Source organism: Symsagittifera roscoffensis, chromosome 8, assembly GCF_963678635.1.
Source record: "Symsagittifera roscoffensis chromosome 8, txSymRosc1.1, whole genome shotgun sequence".
Lineage (NCBI taxonomy): Eukaryota > Metazoa > Xenacoelomorpha > Acoela > Convolutidae > Symsagittifera > Symsagittifera roscoffensis.
This window is the reverse complement of record NC_087069.1, coordinates 30,605,417-30,631,313: the sequence shown is the minus strand read 5'-3', so window position 1 is coordinate 30,631,313 and position 25,897 is coordinate 30,605,417. Positions and strand designations below refer to the sequence as shown.

Genomic DNA, 25,897 nt, shown 5'->3' with positions numbered 1-25,897 from the left:
TGAATTTATGTACGTTTGTAATTGTGTAGCAATCACTTTTAGACATATCAAAAAACTAAAACATGATAATCAGCTCAATAGTGAACCTTGCTCTCTAAACTTCAAATCATAAACTTTAATTTGAAAATAGTCTTGAAATCACGTAATGATTTACTAATGTCGTCGAAATGTTTGTACAACCTTGTCATATTTTTGATACATGTGCTCGTTCATTTTTAACAAACGAATCAAGGTTGCCACATTCTATCCGTTCCTCTTGTTCGAGGAACAGTCAACTTATGTGAAGTGCTGTTGCTGTGAAAACTTCCGCCTGTAGGAGAAAGAAGCAGTACGTCTCGGTCTTTCTCATCCACCGCCGCCGCCGCCGCCGCCAATTTACTCTTCAGACTCATAATTGAAGAGCAAATAGCCTCACTCTTTTGCTTTTGCTCATTTTTTGCTTCTACTTGTTTGAGAAGCGCCCCGGATTCACTTCTGGACTTGATGGGGAGGCCTAAGAGTTGTGACAGGTGCTGAGATGACAAGGCTGTAGTTCTTCGTTTGCAACTCATCTGATTACTTCTGGCACCATTCTTGGTTGTTTCTGTTTTCAATTCAGACACGGGATCAGAACCTAACAAAAGCAGAACAGGCGTCAATTAGTAGTCAACGAAAATCAACAAAAAAAACAACAGAAACAGAAATTTGAAACGAAAACATTTTTGTGAGCTGAAAAAATCATTCTGAGTTAAGGTCCGGGGTGGCTCACTCATAGAGTAATTTCAGATAAGGTATACCGTCTGTTCGTCACGCTATCGTTGTTTCGGCCGGATAGATTCGTGCAACTTCTTAGTCTAATACCGATCTTAATCTTACTCTTATATCTCCTAATCTCAATAGATATAGAGATATACTGGTTTATTTCGAGGTTAAAGGAAAGAAGAATAAAGCAACTGATTTCAATCTTTATTATTAATTCTTTGACTGAAACTACGAATAGTTTCAGCTTTACAGTTTCTATCCTAAGTTTTACTCAGTGATCATGATTGGTTAGTTATTATAAAATAGTATAAAATACCAGAGTATAAAATAAATATCTATCCTAAACTGGTTCCATCAGTTTTTTTGTTCCTTGACACTCATTTATTCGTTGTTTTTAGGATATAAATCAAAGACCATAGATTTACAATGAGACCTATATGTAAAAAAAATTGTATTCAATTTCTCATGATTATAAGAACATTAGTTTTAACAAATGATTTTTTCAAAATGTTTTTAAATACTTTTCTTTAGAAATTTTCAATGATACACAAAGTAAACGGAAAAAAGTTAAGAAAATGGATTCGAAGTGCGCAACTCTCTCAAATTTTTGAACCAACTTTTTGACACATTTTTTTGTTAATTTTTTCAGGGGCGGATCTAGGATTTTCTCGATGGGGGGGGGGCGGATTTACAAAAAAATGTTGAAAACTTTTTCTACCCTCTTTTTAGGTCGACCAAATTGATTTTTTGAGCTCTCCTTGAGCACGCCTTGGCCCCTGTTTTGGCCAAATTTTCTGCGCCGCAGGCAAAGTTTAAAAAAAAACAGTCCAAAAAGGCGTTTGTAGGCAATTTTTGGAAAATTTTGACCAAAAAGTTGTGCTTTTTGGTGCGCTCTTCCCCCTCAAAATTAGTATATATTGGCGCCAAAATTAGTATATATTTCTTAAAAAGTACCAAAGGGGGGACCCTTTGGGTAGACAGGGGGTCAAATCCCTGAAGGGAAAAAGCGTCTTCCCCCCCCCCCCCCCCCCCCGCCCCTTCCCTAAATCCGCCCCTGAATTTTTTTATACTACTTCGAAAGATCTGTTAAGTTCTACTAGTGGCGTAAGCCCCAATTCCACTTGTGCGTCCAATCATTTTCTCAACAAACTTTGGCTGTCAGCCACTAACCTTTTGACCGACCAGAAAATGTCTGCTGTGAAAAATTGCAGTTCAGAATTATTAAGATACTTGCTTTTCTCAAATTTTTTAACAAGTTTTAGGTCTAAATTGGCAAAAATGATCAAAATGTTCTAAATGAGGAGTTGTTTATAACCTGATTTTTTCTCATCTTTTGATGGCGTCCTACTCATATGTCCATGGAGGTTATCTTTAGAGGGCCATCTGTGGACAAAATCAACTTCCTGTTCCTGTGCCTCATCATGGCCGCCGCCGCCGCCGCCGCCGCCGCGACCACTGTTCACAACAGACATTGCAGACAATGTTCCCCAGCTCCCGACTGGCCGATTCCGAGTAGTTGGCGGTGTAAACCTTATCTCACTCTTTTTCCATGCTGCAGATTCACCTCTCGATCCACTTCTTGCCGTTTGCCTTGGCGGGGGGGTTTTGTTCACCACTTGAACCCCGAAATCTGGAATACTTCTTGTACCATGTTCACTGTTCGAATACAGCGATCTCAGTTTCTCTTGGATGACTGAAATGTCACTGGGGTTCGATTTCAGTCTTTGTCTCAGGGTGCTCAGTGGTGTTTTGCTGTCGAAGGCAGGGGTGGCGGAAAGCCGGCAAGACTTGCGAATTACTCCGCGAGATGGTTTGGGAGTCGTGACTTCTGCTTCGCCATGCGCCACTCCCTCATCGACCAAAATATCAATGCACGCCATTCCAGAGCCCGACTTCGCTGAAAGCCTGAAGAAAAAGCGGTGTTTTTTGCAAGTAATTGGAAGCTCCTGGTCTGTGTCATAGATATGTGGAACCAATTTATAAGGTATTACATGTTTTACCACACGTCTTGCGTCATACCTAACAGCAACGTTGATCCGTTCACTAAAGCTTTCAATCTCTTGAGTTATCTAATAACTTACAGTATTAAAGAATTAGGGACAAGATCTTTAACTTTTAATTTCATTTTTTGTTTTTCCAACGTTCAAACCTCAAATCAGTTCAAAAATTCATTTGCCATATGCTTTTGTTTTCTTTTTCATAATCACTACTGTGCTAATCAAAATAACAGGCCATATTAGTTATGATCATTGTAGTTACTAAAACTGTGACAACCTATTGGCTCTACCCGGGTCAGGCGCTCGAGTTATGTTTCAGCTTCCTCGACAAAAACGCTGCTTGTTTCGTTTTCTCGACTTTCTCGGTCCAATTATTTTCTTTATCTAGTTTTCGAAACGGCATATATATATATTTCGAAAGTGGGTGTGTTTCGACAGTAGTAGTACAAGAGTGAGGCGACAGGGGGGTGCCGGTGGCCCCCATGTTTTAAGATAGGGAATAGATTTCCGGGATTGCTGGCTATCTATTAGGACAGGAAATAGGTTTTTTAATGCATTAAGATAGGTTATAGGTTTTCCAACGTTTTAAGATGGGGAATTGTAAGGTTTAAATGGTAAGAGAATGGTAAGAAAAACCATTTTTTTGGGTTTTTTTCCGCAAAAATCTCGATCGCGTTATGTAATTGATGAGTATCATTATGACGTGTTGTTTGTGTAATGAAGGTATTTTGTTTTTTGGTTCATGGTACGTCAATGGTAATATGTGCCAAAACTTGGATTTTTTATCAAAAAAATTGAAAATTTTTTCAAAAATCTTCGAAACACAATAAGATTTGATAAAATTTGTCCTAATATTCATTTTATTAGATGATGTTACTCTATTAAAAAGTGTTCTATCTACCTGAAACTATGCTGAAACTTATGCTGAATTTTCCAAATACTCAGAAAAGATTTCAGCATTGCTCAAAATTTGAAAACTGTTACGTTCACGTCATCAAAGAAGACTCAGCATCTGTCCAAAACTTATCTTTTTTACTCTCCTTATCGCTTTTTCTACTAATTTTCTGTTTTAGAGAACATCTATGTTGTAAAAAACATCAGTTCAAAAAATTTAATTTTAAAATAAGTTTAAATTTTTTTGAAAGTTTCATTGATTCAATTCTTCAGAACTAGAGTTTCATTGAATTTTATTTCGTTCAAAAGACACAAAATCGAAACCATTATATACAAATCCAAAAAATCGAGGTGAAGTGTGATTACTGAGAATTATTCAATTTTCTGGTAATTCACCATAAACACATGTTTTATCCGAGTTTTTATCACAATTATCATCCTAGGTTCGTATAAGAAACAGATTTGGAGAAGTTTTCTATGAAAAATTTCAAAAACTGTACCTGTTTCTTAACAAAAAACGTAGATGTGTATTTTCTTCTATTAATCTGAAGTTTTCAACATATTCATCGGTTCTAGTCCTGAATAATACTTGTTTTTTCTCAAAACTATTTGTACAGCAGAGCTTTGTAGTAGTTTTTTTGACAAAACAAATAAACAAATAAAGTGAACAGAGATTTTGTTTTTTGCTTTATCTACTTTCCTCCAACACAATTGTTTTTGTTCGACAATTAACACTAGAAAGACAATTTAATGAAAAAAATGTATCAATGAATTGATCAATTTCGTCTCCAAATCAGTTTCAAAGGAAATCTGCTTGCAAACTCTAAAATTTCCATAATTTCACTAGCTCATATAACGAAACGATAGAAACAAAAACTCAATTAAAATCTTACAATTTCCATATTTAAGAGTGTCGGCTTCTGATTTTTTCTTAGACTATTACTCATAACCTAAACTCAATAACAATTTTCTCAAAATTCACAAATAAGTAGAACGATCTTCAACATTGTTTTCCTGTAAACACAAAGTTAACACATTTTCGGTTTCTGCTTGATCTGCCCTCTCTCAATTTGAGTGTTTTCCAATACAGTTTGTTTAAATTTTTGCTCAAGAAATGAAATTTAGATAGAAAACGGTATCATTTGAACGAACAATCTCTAGTCCAGGGCAAATTTCGCATCAAAAAACCGAACCAGATAACTGTTTTTTCTTCTAACTTCCCTTGTGTTTATGAAGCAATTTTCAGTTCAGATTGATCCATTTTCAATTTGGAAGTTCTAGCAAGATCATCCTAAGTTTTTTTCTTTTCTTCGTCAATTAATAAATACTTTTCTAAAATCGTTGGAAAGCGATAAAAAATTACGATTCTCAATAGCCTTCAAAAATCTGCATAAAACACGGTGATGTATAATTGTGTTCATTTAGCTAAGCTAAGCGATAGCTAGGCAAAACAACTCAACAATTCAATGAGTCGATGTTTTAAAAAAAATCAAGTAATTTTTTATAAAAAATTTTAGCAAATACTTTTCGAATCAATTTTTCATAAAATACCCTTTTACTGTAAATTACCTTTAACAATTTGCTGTAAGGATTCTCTTATTTCAGTTACTTCTGAGATAAAATTTTTGTCGGATCGATTTTCTAAGGGAGTTTTACGACAGTTTGAACTGGATTGTTAAAAAATAAATTCATTTGATAATCTTCTCAATTTTGTTTAAGGTTCTGTATTTCATGGTTTGTTTTCAATCTTTTTCTATAACTTGATTTTTTGATTGGCCAAAACAATACAATCTCTTGTGTGTCTTCACTTGAGCTCATTTCTTTCTTAAAAGGGTATTTTTGCTTGATTTCGAGAAAACAAAATAGATATTTCCGTGGAAAATCAATTAACTGAACAATTTTGACTCGGAGTTGTGTTTAATTTATTGAAATTAGTCCTAAAACATCCGAAATTCTATGTGATTTGACTTAATTTGTCAAATGATATTAAGATAATGTTTGTTTGTCGAAGTTTTCTTTCAGCTCTAACTTATTATCTGAATTGAAGCAAATTGGTCTCAAAACCTATAAAAGAGAAATTGAATTTATATTTTATTTTGTTTGAAAAACTTCGAAATAGGTCTTTTTTAGTTTCTGTCTGATCTACAGTTTTTCAATTGAATCACTTTTTTTTCAAAAAAAACTTGCACGAAAAAGGATATTTTTGTGTAAAATTGTATCATTTCAAAAAAGAAATTGTCCATTGCAAAGTTTCACAAAAAACCCAATTTTGAAGAAGCTTCAGAAAACAAATTTCTGATCCAGATAACTTTAAGTTCTGCTTTAACCAAAACTTTTAATTTTGTGTGAATTTTTGGAACGATTTCAAATGAGATTTTCACGATAGTTTGAATCTGGTTATTGCTTGAATTGGTTTTATCATCAACCAGAACCTTTGAACAAAAACATGAACAAAAAACTATGGATGTGCTCAAAGTATTTCATACCAATTACTAGAATAACTCTTTATCAAAATTTATCAAATGATTAGAATTTTGTACAGATTTCAAGATTTTTTCAGTTTAAAATTTCTCATTAAAAATTTTAATTGCTATGATTTATATGTTCTCATAGAAAAACTTTTAAATGTACCTTCTCGTGGAATGTGTCTGGAAATTGCTGAGCGCTGTTTTCATCACTATGTAGAATACTATTTTCACACGAAGAATGCTTCTGTTTGATATGAAGTTTCAGTTCTTTGCTGCTATATGTATGAAAAAAAACAATTTGGACACTTTAAAACGGCATAGCGCTTATGATGTCTTAATGCTTGTGAGCTCTATCACAAAAAAGACATGCAAATTTTTCAATTATATTCCTTGACGGCATTTTAATTGGTAAAGAAAGAACTTGAGAACAAATGGAGATTTCGAAAGTCCCAAAATTTTAAGAAGGAGATTTGCACTTATTTTCAATTGTTGCAAAAAATGAACAGAAATACTTTAATATTTATGCAATTTTCTTGACCAATTGACTCTTAACCCGAAGGAACATCAGATTGGATTTCATCCGATTTAGTGAAGCTCAATTAAAGTCAACCAATCAGACACGAGCTTTACTTATCGCGGAACTTTCAAAAACTTCGATAACAACCAATCAGAATCGAGTTTTACTCGTCATGGATTTTCCAATAGTTTTGATATCAACGACGCTGTTTTAATCAAAATTTCATTAGATGTTTTCAAGTCAACCAATCAGAAACAAGCTTTTCCTATCGTGGATTTGTTTAAAATTTTGATATCAACCAATCAGAATCAAGCTTTACTTATCAAAGATTTTTCAAAGATATCAAAAATTGACGAGCTTGGGGTACTCTGCTACAACATCCTATGGTTGATTTAACTCTCATGTTTGAATGTTTGAACTTTTTTTGGTAATTACTGGTTTGACTGTCACTGGTACAATCAAAAACTCCAGATCAAACTATTTGACGCGTGATGCAAACCCAGGTCGATAAGCTAACTTTATGTTATGACTTATCGAGCACTAATTCAAAACATACAACGAGCACGGTCGAAGCAGATAACTTTAAGTTCTGCTTTAACCAAAACTTTTAATTATGTTGTGAATTTTTGGATCGATTTCAAATGAGATTTTCACGATAGTTTTAATCTGGTTATTGCTTGAATTGGTTTTATCATCAACCAGAACCTTTGAACAAAAACATGAACAAAAAACTATGGATGTGCTCAAAAAAATTCATACCAATTACTAGAATAACTCTTTATCAAAATTTATCAAATTATTAGAATTTTGTACAGATTTCAATATTTTTTAGTTTAAAATTTCTCATTAAAAATTTTAATTGCTATGATTTATATGTTCTCATAGAAAAACTTTTAAATGTACCTTCTCATGGAATGTGTCTGGAAATTGCTGAGCGCTGTTTTCATCACTATGTAGAATACTATTTTCACACGAAGAATGCTTCTGTTTGATATGAAGTTTCAGTTCTTTGCTGCTATATGTATGAAAAAAAAAACAATTTGGACACTTTAAAACGGCATAGCGCTTATGATGTCTTAATGCTTGTGAGCTCTGTCACAAAAAAGACATGCAAATTTTTCAATTATATTCCTTGACGGCATTTTAATTGGTAAAGAAAGAACTTGAGAACAAATGGGAGATTTCGAAAGTCCCAAAATTTTAAGAAGGAGATTTGCACTTATTTTCAATTGTTGCAAAAAATGAACAGAAATACTTTAATATTTATGCAATTTTCTTGACCAATTGACTTTTAACCCGAAGGAACATCAGATTGGATTTCATCCGATTTAGTGAAGCTCAAATAAAGTCAACCAATCAGACACGAGCTTTACTTATCGCGGAACTTTCAAAAACTTCGATAACAACCAATCAGAATCGAGTTTTACTCGTCATGGATTTTCCAATAGTTTTGATATCAACGACGCTGTTTTAATCAAAATTTCATTAGATGTTTTCAAGTCAACCAATCAGAAACAAGCTTTTCCTATCGTGGATTTGTTTAAAATTTTGATATCAACCAATCAGAATCAAGCTTTACTTATCAAAGATTTTTCAAAGATATCAAAAATTGACGAGCTTGGGGTACTCTGCTACAACATCCTATGGTTGATTTAACTCTCATGTTTGAATGTTTGAACTTTTTTTGGTAATTACTGGTTTGACTGTCACTGGTACAATCAAAAACTCCAGATCAAACTATTTGACGCGTGATGCAAACCCAGGTCGATAAGCTAACTTTATGTTATGACTTATCGAGCACTAATTCAAAACATACAACGAGCACGGTCGAAGCATAATAAAACTCGGCCGATCCCGGTCGAGATATATGAAAAATTGGACGAGCATGGTCGAAATACACCACGAGAACGGTCGAAAAATACCGATTGTTCCGCGGTAATTCGGAATCGAAAATGAAAGTTTCTTTCAAGTATCATACATTGTTTATAACATTCTCGGTTTATTTTGCAGCATTCCAAAAGATGGAAAAAAACTCAGAAATAGTTCAAAAACTTTAAACTGCAAATAACTCTGATCATTTCATTCCGATAAAAAAATAAGACTTACCCGAAAAGCATAAATTATAACATTTAAGTTTGGATAACTTATGTTGTTTAAAAGTCGATACAAACCCGAGTTGGGCGAAATGGTCAAAGCATACGGAATTTTGACCATTGGGCAAATTTTAACCGGAACGTACCGAATTTTAACCAAGGTAGGCTTGTAAATAGTAACAAAAGGAGCTAAACTCCAGGGTCGACAAAAAAGGCTAGTCATACAATTTCACACTTGTGAAACAAGCATTTCACGCATCCAGAAAATTGCCTGATATCTCTATCACTAGCATTTTTTCGCAGTGTGAAATTGTGTGATTTTTTGATATTTTTATTGTTGTGTGAAATATTGTTATTAGCATTTTCTCTTTATTTGAAAATTATAAATAACTTTTTGAGTTTATTCCTAAGCACAATGACAACGGATTCTCTCATATGAAAAAAGTGACAGGTTGAATGGCATGAATCCCACAGATAAACTGGATTTGATTATTCGCCCTATAACTTAGGGTTGTAGCTCACAACTAAATTTTTCAAAGATTCTATTTGCAAAACTTATTTATTTTAATTCGCGGGTTTTTTTGACAGGCCTTGAACTTATTTTTTCGAATTCATCCGTTTCTGCCAATTCAATTTTTTAGCATTGAAAGTAAAGTATCAATGTAAAACATCCTCAGATTTGGTTTATAATTTTTTGTTGAAAAAGAAAGGTTAACGAAAAACTCCACGGCGCGATCTGATAAAAGATTTGGCGGCGCCTCTTAAGAAAAGACTGGCAGAACAACATAATATGAAAACTTAGTTGCGCAACTTCAGCAAATAATTTGACAGCCCATTTTAAGAAAAATTAACGAAAGGAAGGACTTAAGAATCAACCGACGGCGCGACCTAAAAAATTATTGGCGCTACATAGGAAAAACATTTGGTTGCCTGACTCAACAAAACACGTTAGTAGCGCGACCTAAGAAGATATCGGCGGCACCAAAATACTGGCGACGCGACTTACTAACGTAATTGGGGTCGCCACTTAAGATAAAATGTAGGCAACGCAACTTCAGGATAAATGGCAGCGCAACTTTACAAAAGCGTCTTTGGCGGCACATTTTGAAAAAAGACTGGCAGTTCGACTTAAAATAGACTGGCAGCGCAATTCACGAAATTACTGGTGGCACGACTTAGAAAGACATCGACGGCGCGACTTGAGAAAGCCTAGAGGTGGAACTTTATAAAAAACTTTATCATTGTGCCTTAAAAAAGTCATCGGCGGTTCAACTTGAGAAAAGACTGGCGGCGCGACCTATGAAACAAAAATGGTGGCGTGACTTAAATGAATTTTTTGGCGCTACATAGGAAAAACATTTGGTTGCGCGACTTAAAAAGACATCGGCGGCTCGCCCTATCAAAAGACTGGCGACGCGACTTACGAGCGTAATTGTTGACGCCACTTAAGATAACATGTAGGCAACACAACTTCAAGATAAATGGCGGCGTGAATTATGAAACTACTGGCAACAAGACTTAACAAAGATTGGCGGCGCGAAATACAAGAAACACCGGTGGCGCGAATTAGGAATAAACTGACGGCCCAAAAATTAATAATAAATTGGCGGTGCGAATTAAGAAAAGAATGACGGCGAAACTTTATTTAAGCGTCTTTGGCCGCTCATTTTGAAACAATACTGGCAGCACGACTTAAGAAAAAGGTCTTTGACGGCGCAATTCGAGAAAAGACTGGCAGAGCGACTTTAAAAAACACTGGCAGCGAAAATTATTAAAATACTGGCGGTACGACTTAGAAAGACATCGAAGGCGCGACTTGGGAAAGCCTAGAGGTGGGACTTTATAAAATACTTTATCAATACGTCTTAAAAAGTCATCGGCGGTTCAATTTGGGAAAAGACTGGCGGCGCGACCCATGAAACAAAAATGGTGGCGTGACTTGAATGAATTTTTTGGCGCTACATAGGAAAAACATTTGGTTGCGCGACTTAAGCGAAGACTTTCTCAGCGCAACTTAAGAAGACATCGGCGGCTCGCCCTAATAGAAGACTGGCGACGCGACTTATGAACGTAATTGTTGACGCCACTTAAGATAACATGTAGGCAACGCAACTTCAAGATAAATGGCGGCTTGAATTATGAAACTACTGGCAGCAAGACTTCACAAAGATTGGCGGCGCGAATTAAAAAAAAACACCGGCGGCGCGAATTAGAAATACACTGACGGCCCAAAAATTAATAATAAAATGGCGGTGCGACTTAAGAAAAAAGTTTTGACGGCGCAAATTGAGAAAAGACTGGCAGCGCGACTTAAAAAACACTTGCAGCGAAAATTAAGAAAATACTGGCGGTACGACTTAGAAAGACATCGACGGCGTGACTTGAGAAATGCCTAGTGGTGGGACTTTATAAAATAGTTTCACATTGCCCTTTAAGAAAAATCATCGGCGGTTCAACTTAAGAAAAGGCCATCGGCGCGACCTATGAAATAAAAGTGGCGGCGTGTCTTAGGAAAAAAACTGACGACGCAATTTCGACGCATAAAAAAATTGGCAGCGTGGCTCCAGAGAAGACTTTGGCGGTGTCACTTTAGAAAATAGTTAAGAAACACTTGGCGATATGACCTAAAAGAAGACTACTGGCGCGACTTAAGACAAGTTTTTGGTGGCGCGACTTAAGCAAAACCTGGCGGCGCTAGTAAACATAGTTTGGCGGCGCAGCTTAAGAGAAGACTGGCGACTCGACTAAGGAAAAGCAATTGTCGCCGCGACCTAAGAAAACTGGCAGTGCGACCTAGGAATAAGTATTGCTTGCTTCGGGTCGTACTTCCAAAAGTTATTTCTCGACCCGCGTAAATTTGACATTAAAGTTTAAAGGTTTATTAGAAGACAATCAGATTTTTTAATCTTTGAGGGAGAAACCACTCATAATATACAAGGCTCTTATTCAACTTAATAAATTCTAGGTTTTTTACTGAACCAATCTTGGTCAATAACGCGCAATTGAGCAAAACTTAAAAAAAGTTTTGAAGTTTCTCTCGACTGCATAATTAAAGCAATTTTTGAAGAATTGGCCGTATAAATCAGCTAAGAAAGGTCAGAACTCAAAATATTATTACGTCCATGTCCATTTCACGGCATTCGAGATAGTTTCAGAATTTCAGAATTCGTTATAGTATTTCATCTCATATGACTTTGTTGAAAACTGTTTTGATTACCAAGGTCAATTCGAACAATGGGAACAATGACACCTTGATTACCAAGATCAAGCGTTTTTTGTTCCCAATTTCGAAGAAAATGACGAAATATTTGTGCTCGGGCTGTTTTGTTCTCTCGATAAATTTAGACTTTTTATCTAGATGTTTTTCACCAACTTTATTAACATCAGTTTTTCCTAAGTTATGAGGGGTTGAAGATTGCCAATATGGCCAATTTTGGACAAATAATGAACGATATATTCCGCGCTATTGACGCGTAAGCTGAGGTTTAATCCCTCTCAGAAATTGTTCCCAGTTTGTTGAAGCAGGCAGTTCGCAATAATTACTACGTTACTAGGTACGAAATCGGCTCCTCGTCCCACTTATTCCCTCACGTTTCAAAAGTTTCCACTTCATTCCCCCACCTTTCAAAGTTTTGATTGTCTTAGCTGTCTTACGTTTTATAATGGCTAATTGAGTGATGTTAAGATGTAAAGCAGGCAAGCAAAATGTGTTTACAAAAGTTAGGTTGTTCGATACGCAAAATTTCATTAAATTATGACAAAAAATAGTGTTTCAAAAGAGAAATTCAAATGTGGAGGTTGGGGTAGTGGAAAAAAGCCGCAAAATCTATCACTTTGTCTTTTGTTTGACGTGTCCTAAGAAAAGGCATGCCGCGCAACTTAGAAACTTTGGCTGCACGAGTAAATATGAAACTTTAGCGGTGTCCATAAAGCAAACACTGACGATGCCATTTAGAAAAAAATTGTCTGAACTAACAGAAAACTGACTGCGCTACTTAAAACAGACATTGAACTTTTGGTCGGCTTTTTACGTCTATTTTTGCTCTTAGAAATTGTATTGCGGTTTTTTGTTCAATGAAAAATTCTCGGAATCTAGAAAGCATTCAAATATTGGGCAATCCAAAAACACGCAAACAATTATCAATGCATTTTTGACAGTTAATATGCCGAGTCGAAAACTCGGGCTCAACTTCAAAGTTTTATCTAACGTCGCAAGGTCAATTTTTTGAAAATTTAAGAGGTTTGTTCAATTAAATTGTTAAAACTCATTAAGGAGAAAATTAAAAAATCAGCAATTTTTTTTTCAAATACATCTAGCTTCGAATAAATTGGAGCCCTTAGCTTCAAAACAATTTCCACACTTAAAATCAAACTGCTGGAAAAAACAAACTATTGAAACCGCATGCGTAAAAATTGGTGAAATTTCGGTGCTCAAAAGGTGGATGTTCCGGCCCTTCAAGAAAACTATCTATATGTGGAACCAATAAAGCCAGTTTGGTATAGTTATTCGGACATCAAAATGATTATTGGTTAGGACTTTTATAACCACATACGCCCGCTCGATTATATTCATGATGCAAATAGCAAAACTCACAAGGCTGTTCGTCTGCCGGTAGGATGGGTTTTGAGTGGCCTACTCCCTTCATGTTCTGGATTGCTGTCAACATGTTTCAAGTGCAATGCCGAGGATGTGGAACTTGTTATCCAAGTTAAAGTGTTGTATTAGTTAGAAAGCTATGGCACATACAAGCAAGCTGATGCACGCTCCGCAGCCGATCAGCGAGCGCATACCCTTCTTGATCAACAACATACAATGATGCTGAACGGTATTGGGTAGGAATGTTATGGGCCGACGATAGTCGTTCTTGACGCTTGAAAAACGGCTCGACAAAGATAGTGATTAAAGAATAAACACGCTGAGACAATAAAAACGGACCTCGATAAATGTTATGTCATTCCGGTTAAACCGCATGATCCGCAGCTTTGCTGAGTGGTATTTACCCCACAATTTTACCCTCAGCTTAAACAAGCCAGGTAAGGTTCGTCGGTTTTAAATGGCGCGTCCAAATTTTACGGCCAATCTTCAAACAAACCTTTGCTCGTTCGGCCTGATATAATGCAAAATTTGTTACACGTGTTAATGCGTTTCCATCAACGTCAATTTGCCGTCTCCGCGCACATCGAGGGTATGCTCCTCCAGGTAGGGTATCTCCTTGTGACCAACCTTCATTGTGATTTTTGTGGCGCGAGGATGCCACCGCGGATGTGGAAGTTTTCAGTATACACGGCATGTTTTCGTTGCCCGGGTTTCCCGGCGTGCTCAGACGTGCTCGAACTTCGCACTTCAGCAAACCGCCAGGGATAACATTGAATTTTTTCCTGAAGCATCTAGAGCAGTATTTACTAGGTTCTATAAGATGATTACTTGTATTCATTCGGAAACCGCAATGACGCATTGAGAGTAGACAAGGATCTGGTGAACCTTCTTAAATTGGTAGGATTCCGTCTCACCAAGTTGGTTAGAAAAGTTACTTCAATTGAAGAAAAAGTTAAGGTTATTGCGAGTGGTAATGACCACTTGAATTCTCATGTATTAGGGTTAAAATAGAACTATGGAAATGACTCTCTTGTTGTCACTCGTGGATTTAACCGGTGACCAACGAACTGTTCTCAGTTTTGTTTCATCGTTCTTTGACCCTATTGGTTTGGTGGCTCCCTACATTTTAAGGGCCCGCCTGCTTCCTAAAGACATTTGGAGCACAGAATGGCAACAATGTGATGATCCTTCACCAGAAGCGCTCCGAAAGCAATTCAATGAGTGGCATTCAAGCCTGTTTGTCTTAGGAGAGATATTCAATCCCCGGTGCTATTTCAGTAAATCATTTGATCAATATGAGCTCCATATAGTAAAGGTTATTGCGAGTGGTAATGACCACTTGAATTCTCTTGTAATAGGGTTAAATTAGAATTATGGAAATGACTCTCTTGTTGTCACTCGTGGAAATAACCGGTGAGTAACGAACTGTTCTCAGTTTTGTTTCATCGTTCTTCGACCCTATTGGTTTGCTGGCTCCCTACATTTTAAGGGCCCGCCTGCTTCCTAAAGACATTTGGAGCACAGAATGGCAACAATGTGATGATCCTTACCAGAAGCGCTCCGAAAGCAATTCAATGAGTGGCATTCAAGCCTGTTTGTCTTAGGAGAGATATTCAATCCCCGGTGCTATGTCAGTAAATCATTTGATCAATATGAGCTTCATATGTTTGATGATAGGTCGCAAGATTTGTTTTGCGCGGTTGGTTTCCATCGTGACTGGTTTTTTGAGACTCAAAAAAATGAAACTGCGTTCAGTTTGGCATGGCAATGGTAGCACCAATGAAGGCTTTGTCCATTCCATTAGCACCATGGAAAAAGTGGAGATAACACCGCAGACACTGGGACACGTGGAATATCGGCAAAATGCCTTGAATAAAACCGTTGGGTCAGGGGCCCAAGCTTCCTTTTAGGCATATAGTGGCCTTTCAAACCAAATCTGGACGTTGTTATACATATCCTCTCGGATAAATCTGTGGACGACACCACAGACAACTGAACACATTTTCAAGCGGCCAGAACCCGTAGTTATTTTAGAGAAGTATAGTAAGTTTAGGAAACTGCAGCGATATGTTTACTTTATGCTGATTTTATTGCCGAAACACAAGCACTTCTGCGGGTCTACTGCTCAAAAAACAGATCCGACCGAAGTAGCAATTGCGAAAGAATAATTGTTTCTTGTAGCTCAATCCGAAGTGTTACCGGTTGATTTTGAACAACATCAATCTGGTATACTGTTAAAAAGGTTTTGTCGCATTTCAGGTTACCTATTTTTTATCGGCCTCGGTGGCATCATTTGTTCTATGGGACGAATTCAACGCTTAGCGGAAACCAAGTTTGGAACTAAGCATCCCATCACATTAGATTATCGTCACTTGTCGCTGAAATTGTTTGCGAGGCATGTGCATTTTGACCACAAATATCAGCACTTGGCTTAATTGTGAGCCATATTACACAAAGGGTTTGTGGTGTCGGGTACGCGAGCGGCCCTACGTGCAATTGAAAGATGTTGTTGTGTTTACATAAAACACAAGGCAAACACGTTACATCCTATGTACTCTGACTTCTCCAGCGAACAACTTGGTTGCCGCGATAGGCCTTTCAGTAACTGGGGTGTGGAATATTTTGGTCCAGTTTACGTGACTGTTTGCCGCAGTAGTGAGAAAAGATGGGCCTTTTTGTTCACCTGCATGACTACCCATGCCGTGCACATCGAGTGTGTTCCGTCTATGTTCACCCGCTCTTGCGTCATGGGAATGGAAAGAATTACCACCCGCCGTTGTACGTATAGTGTTGTATGGTCCGACAACGGTACCAATTTCCTTGGAGATGAGAGAGAACTTGTGTTTTGCGTACAAAGTTGGAACAAACAGGCTCCCGCATTGATAGTTCATAAAGGGATTAAATGGAAATACAATCCTCCTGGTGCGCCGCATCATAGTGGGTCTTTGTAAAAGCTAGTGCGCAGTTGCAAACGCGTCTACTACGCAATCGTTGGAATTCGAAGCAAGTTAACCGTCGAGGTATTGTCGACCACGTTTTTTTTAGTGGAGCAATCATTAAATTTTCGCCCGAAAACATCTGTTGGTCCCGATTCAAATGATTTGGAAGCCTTAACGCCTATGCTTTTCTCTTGGGTGAGCACGGTGTTAGCTTTCCGTCGCTAACATTTGATAAACGTTTCGACCACCGAAAGCGCTATGTGAGAGCTCAAGCTTACGCGAATGCTATTTGGTAGCGTTGGCTGAAGAAGTATGTCCTTCCTTGAGAAAGCGCGCACGAATCAAATCGCGATTTACGAACTGGTGATCTCGTCTGGACTGTCGATCTCAGCAGCCCTCGTGGGTACTACACTTTAGGTCGAGTAACTGCTTTACACTACGGCAAAGATAACGTCGCTCGCTCGGCAACCGTTAAGACCCTAACGATCTTATTCGTCAGACACCTCGTTAAAATTGCTCCGGACGTTGCTGAGCAAATAGTAACGAAGAGTGCGGACGTTGCTGAGCACTTAGTAAGTTAAAACAAATGCATATAACACAAGTTTGAACTATACTTGCAAAAAACACAAGTTTGAATTACAGTTGCATATAATACAAGGACAGTAGCCGAGCGTATACACAGTGCGTCCCGGTAGATTCGGGGTCATTTCCTTTCTATGACTCAAATTTGCTAGTTCATAAAACCACCTTGGCCGACCTTGACTGACACGTTTTCGTCTGTCAAAAAAGCAGCGTTTTGCCTAGTGTGAACGGGCTCTCACGCTCAATATCGGTCCTGTTAAATTTAGCAAAACAGTCAAGCTATTGGAGTTTTAGTCATGAAAAATATGAACTATCTGCAAAATGGCGAGGTTTATTTCTTTATTTTTTGTTTTAATGATACAGTTTTTCAAAAAGTTAGGCAGCACAAAAAAGAATAATATTTAATGAAAAAAGACTAGATTTTCAGCAAGAGTTTTAGGAAAGTTGTATCGTCTCTCTATTTTTTCATCTAAGCTTGGCAATATTTTACAAAAAGGTACTCTGCTAGTCAGGGAGGGAAGCGGTTCAGTTTTTTCCGACAACCACGATGAGTTTAGGGCCGGGGTGGCCGTATAGAGTAGTTTTGGATAAGGTAAACCTTCTGTTTGTCACTCTATCTAATTTCCGGTCGGGAAGATTTGTGCAACTTCTTAGTCTAATACAAATTCTAATCTTACTATGATATTTCCTAGTCCCAAAATACACTTGTATTCATTTGAGGTGATAGGAGGGAAAAAGCAACTGATTTCTAATCTATATATCGTTTTGTAACCTATCGTTTTATATTTTGTCTGGCTGAAACTATGAATAGCTTTAGCTGTATAATTCAGAGTAAAATTTAGTAATTGATCATGTTTGGTTAGTATTAACCTTTTCACAGTGATAAATATTAAGCAAAAAATCACATAGTTTATATATCCGGGATTAAGGAAGCTTTTAAAATCAAAGCTCTACTTGTAATAAGTGAACGGAGCATCTTCTAGAATGTTTGACGAAATAGAAGTTTGATCGTGTAACGAAGTATTTATGATGAGATTGAGAGATTCTTGTTGATTCAAAAAGGTTGTATTGAAGTTGCCGATTTGAATTAAGTTAGAGCGAGACTACGTTAATTCTCAACTTTTCGTTCGTTTAGATCGAGTACAAGACAATGATTTACTGAGAGAAGCACCAGGTGACAAGGACAAACATCATTGAGTTTGGACATCCAATTGGCACTTGTTATTTTTCAATGGAAACATTCGATGCGATGTCGGCTTCATTCTTTGTATTCTGTGCGAGTTGTTACTGCGGCAAGCACAACCAAAAGATTTGCCATTCCATAGTCGTAAGGTCGCCACGTTTTCATCCCCTTTTTGCTGCTCATTTCTTTTTCTCCACAAATTCTTTACAATATATTTCTTTGTACTTAAGTATTTCAGTTTTAGTTATCATCTTATTAGTTATTTTCGCAAAAACTTTCAATTAGTTCAGCTATTATGAAGAGTTTATCAACCAGCTCTTAAAAAAGTTTAAATCGGGGTTCTGAGCACATGCTCAATATGAATTGCAATTGACTGGTGAGTAAGGCCATTTGGGGAATACTTGTGAGTGTCTCTTTGAGCAGGGTCTTTTCTCCTTTAAAACCTTTTTTCGATTGAATCAGGTGCTTTATCATTTGATTTTGTTTCTTTCCTTTTCTCAAAAACAATGGCCTTTGATTAGTGCTGTCTTGTGTTTTATAAATAATTCTTTATCGTGGTCAAAATAAAAAATTGATTCGTTCTTCGATAGAATATTTTATCCAGTTTAATCTGGTTTGCATATAGTGGGACTTTCCTGTACATGTTAGTAATAAGTAGTGTTAATAAGCGGCGCTGGTTATTTAAGATTTTACCTCTTTATCGGAACCGGGTTAAAGGAACAATTGAAACGTGTGAAAGCTGTTTGAACTTGTTATCAGTTAATTTTCCAAATTAGGTTTTCAATTGTTCAAAAATAGTAGCGGAGAATTACGCGAATTCAGATGGTGAGTTTATGTTAAATAAAACTCTTAACGTTGTAAAATTGCATTGTTGTCGTGGGTGAGTGATTTTAGTTTCAATTGTTAATTTTTGTGGTTGCTGTTACAAATGAGGTCTTGTTCTGCTTAAGTCTTGAGGTAGTGTTATGAAAATGTAATAGGTTGAGGTAGTGTTATGTAAATTTTATAGTTTGGTTCATTTTTAGGTTCACTTAATGGTGCGTTTTGATGTGTTGCGAAGGGATCTGATAGTAGTGCTTGTCGGTGGTCAAAAGGGTTTGCGGGACAAGGAATTTGGATGGAGGATTCAGTATTGGTTTGTAGTATATTTGAGTTGATAGTTGTTGGGGGATTTTGGGTTGGGTGAATAGGTGGGCAGTTTGTTGTTGGGGTCTGGTCAACCATTTTGATTTTTATTTAGTTTTTCCTTTCTTTAAAAAACTAAAGGGTCTTCGTAACATTCTTCGGCAGAAATGATTACCATTACTATGGCTAGTATGAAAGTGACTTTTGCTCGGTTAAGACATTTTTAAACTGTCAAGATTGAAGTTTAGACTATCGTGAAACATTGTATTGTGATTTAATGATGTTGTACTTCATAGATGGGATTTTTCTTAAATAATTTTTGTTCAATGAGGTTGTTTGAATTGATGAACTTGATATATCATTCGATATGTTAACGAACAAATCATGATACCATTCAGAAACCCAAACAACCTGTTTCGTCTGCCAAAATGAATCATCATCAATGGTTGTCTAGATTGTTCAATGAGGTCTTTTTTGTGGTGGGAATAATCTAATAAAAAACATTCTAGTTTTTTTGTAGATCGAGTTTTATGAATCAGGATGTTTCTTTATCAGTGATTTTTTCGAGAATTGCGATAAAAAAAGAGTGGAAAAAGATTCATTTTTTTTCTACTGCTGGGTGTAGTGATGTTTGTGGTGCTGATAAAAAAAATTTCATCTGTATCTAAAACTGAGACTTAGCTGTGAATGATTGAAAAAAAAATTGAAGTTTGAATCAGCTCCTTGTGAATTTTGGTGTTGTACTTGTTCGATTTTTTCTACAAAACCATTGAGAAATTTAGTTCAAAATCTTCTGTTTGTATTCTATATGGTGGCGTTTTTTTGTCTAGTTCAGATATAGAGTTTCGAAGGTTAATATTTTATATTATAACGAGACATTGCATATACTTGGAAGATAATGGTGTAGTATTTGCCTTTTTATTTTCAACTTCCAGAGTTTTTTGTTGGCGTTAACTGTTGCTTTTTTGAAATAAATTTATGATGAGGTTATGACAAAAATGTATTTTTCCGTGTGATGGGTCGCTGCCGGGTCGTATGGGGATTGGTATGATAGAGTCAACTTCCAAACTAAAGTAGTTTTGCTTCTTGTTTAATGTGGTTTCACTGTTTATGTTTAACTTTCAATATGTCTTTTTGGTTGATTCGAAATCTTAGGTCGTACTGTTATAATTAGTTTACATTTCACTTTTACTTTTATGGATGTTGCTGTTGTTTCTAGGGAATCGAAAACTAATTGCTGTTTTTAGATATGTTTGTTTTGATTGTTTAATTGATCTTGGAGGTTCTCAAGTTTGCGTATGATTCCTGTTTGTTTCTTCTTATGATTTCGTTTTTTTGTTTGTTTTTTTTTGTTAAAAGTTAGAATGATTGATGCAAATCCAGGTGTTAATTGTCCATTTCCAAATTTATTACTGTTTGGTGATTCAATTCTCGGGTCATTTCGATGCTGTGGCAAGTCGGATTGGCGCGAGAGTATATCTAATCAATAGAATAATTTTTTAGTACCCGCAAACGTTTGTGACGTTTTCTACCTTTAGGTAAAGTTAACCTCGCTTAAATGGGGATCGTTTTAGATCGGGGGTTGGAGAATGATATATAAATCCACAATATTCAAATATAATTAAAACACAAACAAAGCATGACATACTTTATTAGAACTAACTATTTTTAAGAGTTGTTATAGGCCTGGGTCAAAAAAGAGGTGGGTTGTAGGTGAAGGATGTTTAGCTGACTTTAAATGGCAAGTTTTTGAAAAAAAAATCGTTTAGTGTTGGGTCGATTGGAAAAATTGAAGAATGAATCGTCGTTTTTGGTCGTTGGACACTTGCTCAATGATATGGTTTTGAATTATAAAAGTAAGTTCAATGGATACAAGGAAAACATGGATGATCCAAATTTAAGAAATAAATAAATTTAAAAGTTTTATATGAAAGATTTTAGATAAAAGATAAAAGGAGAGGCTTTGAGGATCTAGATGAAATCAAGGAGAAGCCTTGTTGATTATTATAGTTTAAATGAATTCAACTTATTTCAAAATTGTTGAAGATCCAAGAAAGGTCTTGATGATATCGATTTTGATTAAAATAGCAATTAAAGTTTTGGTTGTTTTAAGTAGAGAAAATGATCCTGGAGAAGCAAGAAATCCTTAGAAAATTAACTACAATAACTTTTTTTCATAAATTGTTTATGTTTTTGTATTTTTAATGAGTCCATGAAATCGAAATAAAAGCTTTTAGTTTTGAAAAATTTTTGCGCAAGATATGAACTGTTTTTGAGCGGTTTATCGAAGAAAGCCGCTCAAACCGCTCACTATGAAGCATGATTTTGAGTGCAATTGTCTAAAAAACAGCCTAAACCACTCAAATCTTGCTTCAAATTAGGTGAAAAGTGTCGACTCGGGGAATGATTTCCGAAACAAAATGATCCTTCTCATTTAGGAAGGACTCACAATCGGGACACTATACTTTAATAATCTAAAAGATAGTGAAAATGACAAGGGTATAATTATCGGTTCTAGCGTTTCCTAAAGTAGTTAATGTTAGATTGAACGACGAGTTCCCACCTTGACCTGGCCAGTTCCACTCTTGAGCTCGGCCTGCTTTGTCTGACGCTCGTGCTAAAGTATCCACTGCGAGCTGAAGAAGCAGTTTTGCTCGCTCGGTCTGATGACTTTCTAGAAAGTGGTACGGACACCTTATGGGAGCCAGACTTGTGAGAAACTGACGCTACAGTCACAGGGCGGCTTGTTTGATCCATCTGCACCTCCAGTTCTCCATCCAGAGTCCCATTTTCCAGGGTGTTGGTGGTGTGGGTTCTTGAAGACTGTCTGGAACATGCAAGTGTGTTGGATAGATGAGAACTCGCATCTGTTCTTGCTGTTATTTCTTGGAAACTCTGATCGTCTTGCTTTAGGTTTTGATTCCAAACTGATTTTTTGTCGATCAGTTTCAGGTATTTGAAAGCTATTTTGACGGTGTCGATCAAAATAGGCAGGAAGGATACAATTCCAGCGTAAAGAAGTTTCGCCTCGACTGAACTCAGTTTTTGGACGTTGTAATGCGGCCATTTTGCTCTCAGTTCCGAGAAATCGAACTCAGGGTCAAGCATTGTTCTCCACTTGTTCATAGAGTGCATCAGATTTTTAGTCTGTTTCAGGTGCTTCAGATCTGGTTTTATCTCCAGACAGTCGATCAGATATCGTTTCATGTCTTTCCGAAGACCTTCCAAGTCATCGCACATCACCAGGAAGTTTTCCACGATTCGGACATCATTGCTACGCTCTAACTTTCCACTGTTCAGAAATTGACTCACTTCATTCAAGCTCTTGACTGCTTCCGGGACATACAGGCCACTGCGCGCATTCGTGAGTGCCTCGGCGAATGATCGTTGCTGATGGAAAAATCGGTAATACCGATCATCGATATCGGCAATTGAGGCTTCAAGTTGTGCTAACATCTCTCAAATACAACTCGATAGCATCTCACTTTATCGAAGTAAAAACTCAACAGCAGTAACTTTTAATCCAATAAAGCGTATAATGTTTTAGTATTCTCTTTGCCACAACAGTGTCCAAGCAACGTTCAAATCTTTCATATTACGAAAGTGCATTTTTTGAGTTTATACAATTAAAAAACAGCGTTTTGTTATTTACATGTTATAATGAAAGCACACAAAAATCAACATCTGTTCACAAACTCATAATACCACAGAAGTAGAATAAGATTCATGCCGCTGAGAAAAGCGATAAAAAAAAAACAAAACAAAAATCAGTTTTTAAAAACACCTGCAGCCTAACATATACCACTGCGATCGAAAAGAAAGATTTTCATACTTGAGGAAAAAGGTCTCAGACTTTTTCTCTACGCTAGAGGTAGTGAAGAGGTAGTAGATCTTAAGACTGCCAAAATTACACGGAGTAATTACAGAAAATTCAGAAAATTAAAATTATTATTACATTATTGAAAAGTATTACATCATTGAAAAATTTTTCCACAAAAATCTAGGACAAAATAATTGATTGGCTACTTTCGTTGGGCTGATTCTGTAGATAAAAGAAATGGAGATGTAGATATTTTGTGCATCTATCCTTCAAACGTTTGGTATCTGCTAAGAAAATTACTGCTAACTACAAGGAAGTTTTTTTCCTTTGAAGTCAACTCCCGTTTTGAATGTAGCAGCTTAGAAGTTTCACTAATCTATCCAGCCAAAAATAAGATAGCGTGACGAACAGACGGTGTACCTTATCCGAGATTTTTCTAAGGCCAACCCAGACCAAAACTCATCTGGTGCGACCAACGAGTCTCGAGGAGCCTTGATACTAACTTAGTTAAAAAAAAACTAATCAAAACGAGTTGATACTCGGCTTAGCTTATTTCCACCTCTCAATAAGTCTAATCATGCCGAGCCAAAAATAAAGTCGAAGACCTAATTATGCATAACATTACGAGGCCAAATTGTGCATTTTGTGCATTGTAAGCGGATTCCGCAACAAGGACGCTCCCTTTGTTCTTCTTTTGTTCTTTCAATGTCTTTGATCGTTCCGACAAATCTTTAGCAGGTATAAATACTTGTCTCTGGAATCCAGGAACATACAGACACAAAATTGTCCTCCTAACCAGTGCACAGTTTGGCCTCGTAATAAAGTTTTTTTAAAATTTCATTTGAATTGCATTATGAAATAGAGCCGTAAATTTTATTTTATGAGCAATAATTTTTGAATAATACACAATAGCTAAAATTATACTTAAATAACAAGACAGCAAAACTTCGACACTATCGTTTACCTACCTGAAAATTTAAAATCTGCCGTAAAGTTTCTTAAGAAAACTTTTATTTCAAACTCATAAAATCATTAAATCCTACAAAAATACAATGCATGAGTTAAAAATTTAAATTTTGTTACTTTGGTGAAGAATCCTTGCTTCTAGAGGAAAACCATTTTTTCTGGTAACGACAATAAACCCTTAAAAAAAGTGTTTTTCCAGAAAACAAAACGCAATTCCAGAATCTGATTCAACAACCATACGCAATCTTGTGAAACTCCAACATCAAATAAACAATAAAAACAATCAAACCAATGAACAACAAAATATTACAGAAACACATCATCATTAACAAGAAAACGCAGATTTAGAGAGAAAACAATTGTTAACGAAACCAGCATTGACCATTGAATTCTGTCAATGCTGAGAATAATCTAAACTCAACTTTTAAGCATACATGAGAAAACATCATCGCATTTTACCCACGAAGGATTAGTTACAACAAAACGAGTAATAAAACACGAAAGTAGCTCGCCTATTTATCGAACAAATTTTATAGTCACATAAAAAGTACAGCAACCTGCTTCCAGTATCAAAACTACAATCAACAGCTAAAATACTTATTTTTCCTAATTACTCAAACATGGATAACCAAATACAAAAATCGATTACCACAAAACGTTCTTTTAGTAGACTAAAAAATGAAAATGGAAACTGTTTTGCAACTTTTAACTGGAATTTTGTTGCAAACTATAACATCATTAACCCCATAGCAAACTCGACTCAAGTAAAACAATTGCAATCTCTCGAGCACAATTAAATAATCTCAGCACAAACTCCAAATATTATAAGCTCTCGAGTAAATTCTCATCCATCACATTAAACAAATGACTGATAGATTTTACAGGAAAAGACTCTGAATACTCAGTTGAAAACCACTTAAACGCTGTTACAGCAACTTTGATTTCAAAAAAGGCCCAGAGCTTATAAACGCACGCATCTAATAGAATTGGACCCACAGACGCCTTGTTTTGATACACACAACACTCGACGGAGCAGCTCAAAAATGGTTTTCTTTTTTACCAATAGAAAGCAAATCGAATTGGAAAAATGTTTGACTCACTGCATTATCAAAGAGTTTATGGTATTGAAATCCGCAGACTAACAAACGGAACAAAAAAACTTGAAAAACAAAAGTTGAAAGCACATCACTACTAAAACTTGAAAATGACCAGAGTTTTTATGATAAGTTAAACATCACAATTTAAAAGAGAAAAGAACATCAGATCTGCCATCAGTCAGTGAACCCAACAAAAATTTAAAAACTGGTAGACAAACTGGAACAAGTAGAAGTCGAAATAAAACTAGAAGAACCACACTATTAAAATTTATCATACGATTTTTGTTTTCAAACAAAAACCTCTCTCGTAGGAAAAACATACAAAACTCATTTGGGGAAATAGCAGAAATAACTACACAAATACCTAACATATACAAAAAATCCAAATTTTAAAAGAAAACACTCCTAAAAAACGTTATATTTCTTTTATACAGTACGGACAAGCGACACAGCATCGCTGGTTGCAGGGCAACTTAACAGGATGAAAACATTAACCATAAAAATACGAAGAACCAAATAAAAATTTCAACGAAAACATGAAAACGGCCAATTTTTACCAAATAAGAATTCTCAAAACAATAATAGCTCATGTAAAACACATCAAACAAACGACTAATGGTCTTCACAGGAACATACTTTGAATACCCAGTTGAAAACCACTTGAACGCTGTTACAGCAAATTCGATTTCAAAATTAGGCCCAAAACTTATAAGCATACACCCCCATAACAGAAACGTGTTCATAGACGCATAGTTTTGATACACACCACACTCGACGAAGCAGCTCAAAAACGGTTTTCATTTTACCAATAGAAACCAAATCAGATTGGAAACGTTCACGTAGAAATTTTCAAAAACGTTTGACTCATTGCATTGTCA

General features: G+C 36.2%; 3 protein-coding genes across 3 annotated transcripts in view; 1 reads left to right on the top strand and 2 right to left on the bottom strand.

Annotated features, from left to right (window-relative positions):
* Positions 1-22,800, bottom strand: LOC134853193 (uncharacterized). Its single transcript, XM_063869152.1, has 3 exons — positions 21,700-22,800; positions 2,057-2,646; positions 1-613 (listed from the first exon to the last, which is right to left on the bottom strand). Exons 1-3 carry the CDS (start codon positions 22,590-22,592, stop codon positions 228-230), a joined length of 1,869 nt encoding a protein of 622 aa, XP_063725222.1. The 5' UTR covers positions 22,593-22,800; the 3' UTR covers positions 1-227.
* The window catches only part of LOC134853265 (tumor protein p63-regulated gene 1-like protein), a 429,513-nt gene that overhangs the window by 61,698 nt on the left and 341,918 nt on the right, over positions 1-25,897 (top strand). The window lies entirely within an intron of this gene.
* The window catches only part of LOC134853548 (tumor protein p63-regulated gene 1-like protein), a 454,277-nt gene that overhangs the window by 107,151 nt on the left and 321,229 nt on the right, over positions 1-25,897 (bottom strand). The window lies entirely within an intron of this gene.

Excerpts from the sequence above, each read along its gene's own strand:
- LOC134853193 (XM_063869152.1), bottom strand. The coding sequence starts at position 22,592 with ATGTTAGCACAACTTGAAGCCTCAATTGCCGATATCGATGATCGGTAT. Across the intron at positions 2,647-21,699 it reads GTGGAACTGGCCAGGTCAAG|GCTTTCAGCGAAGTCGGGCT; the intron begins GTGGGAACTCGT and ends CTTTTTCTTCAG. Across the intron at positions 614-2,056 it reads AAAAGATGAGAAAAAATCAG|GTTCTGATCCCGTGTCTGAA; the intron begins GTTATAAACAAC and ends TGCTTTTGTTAG.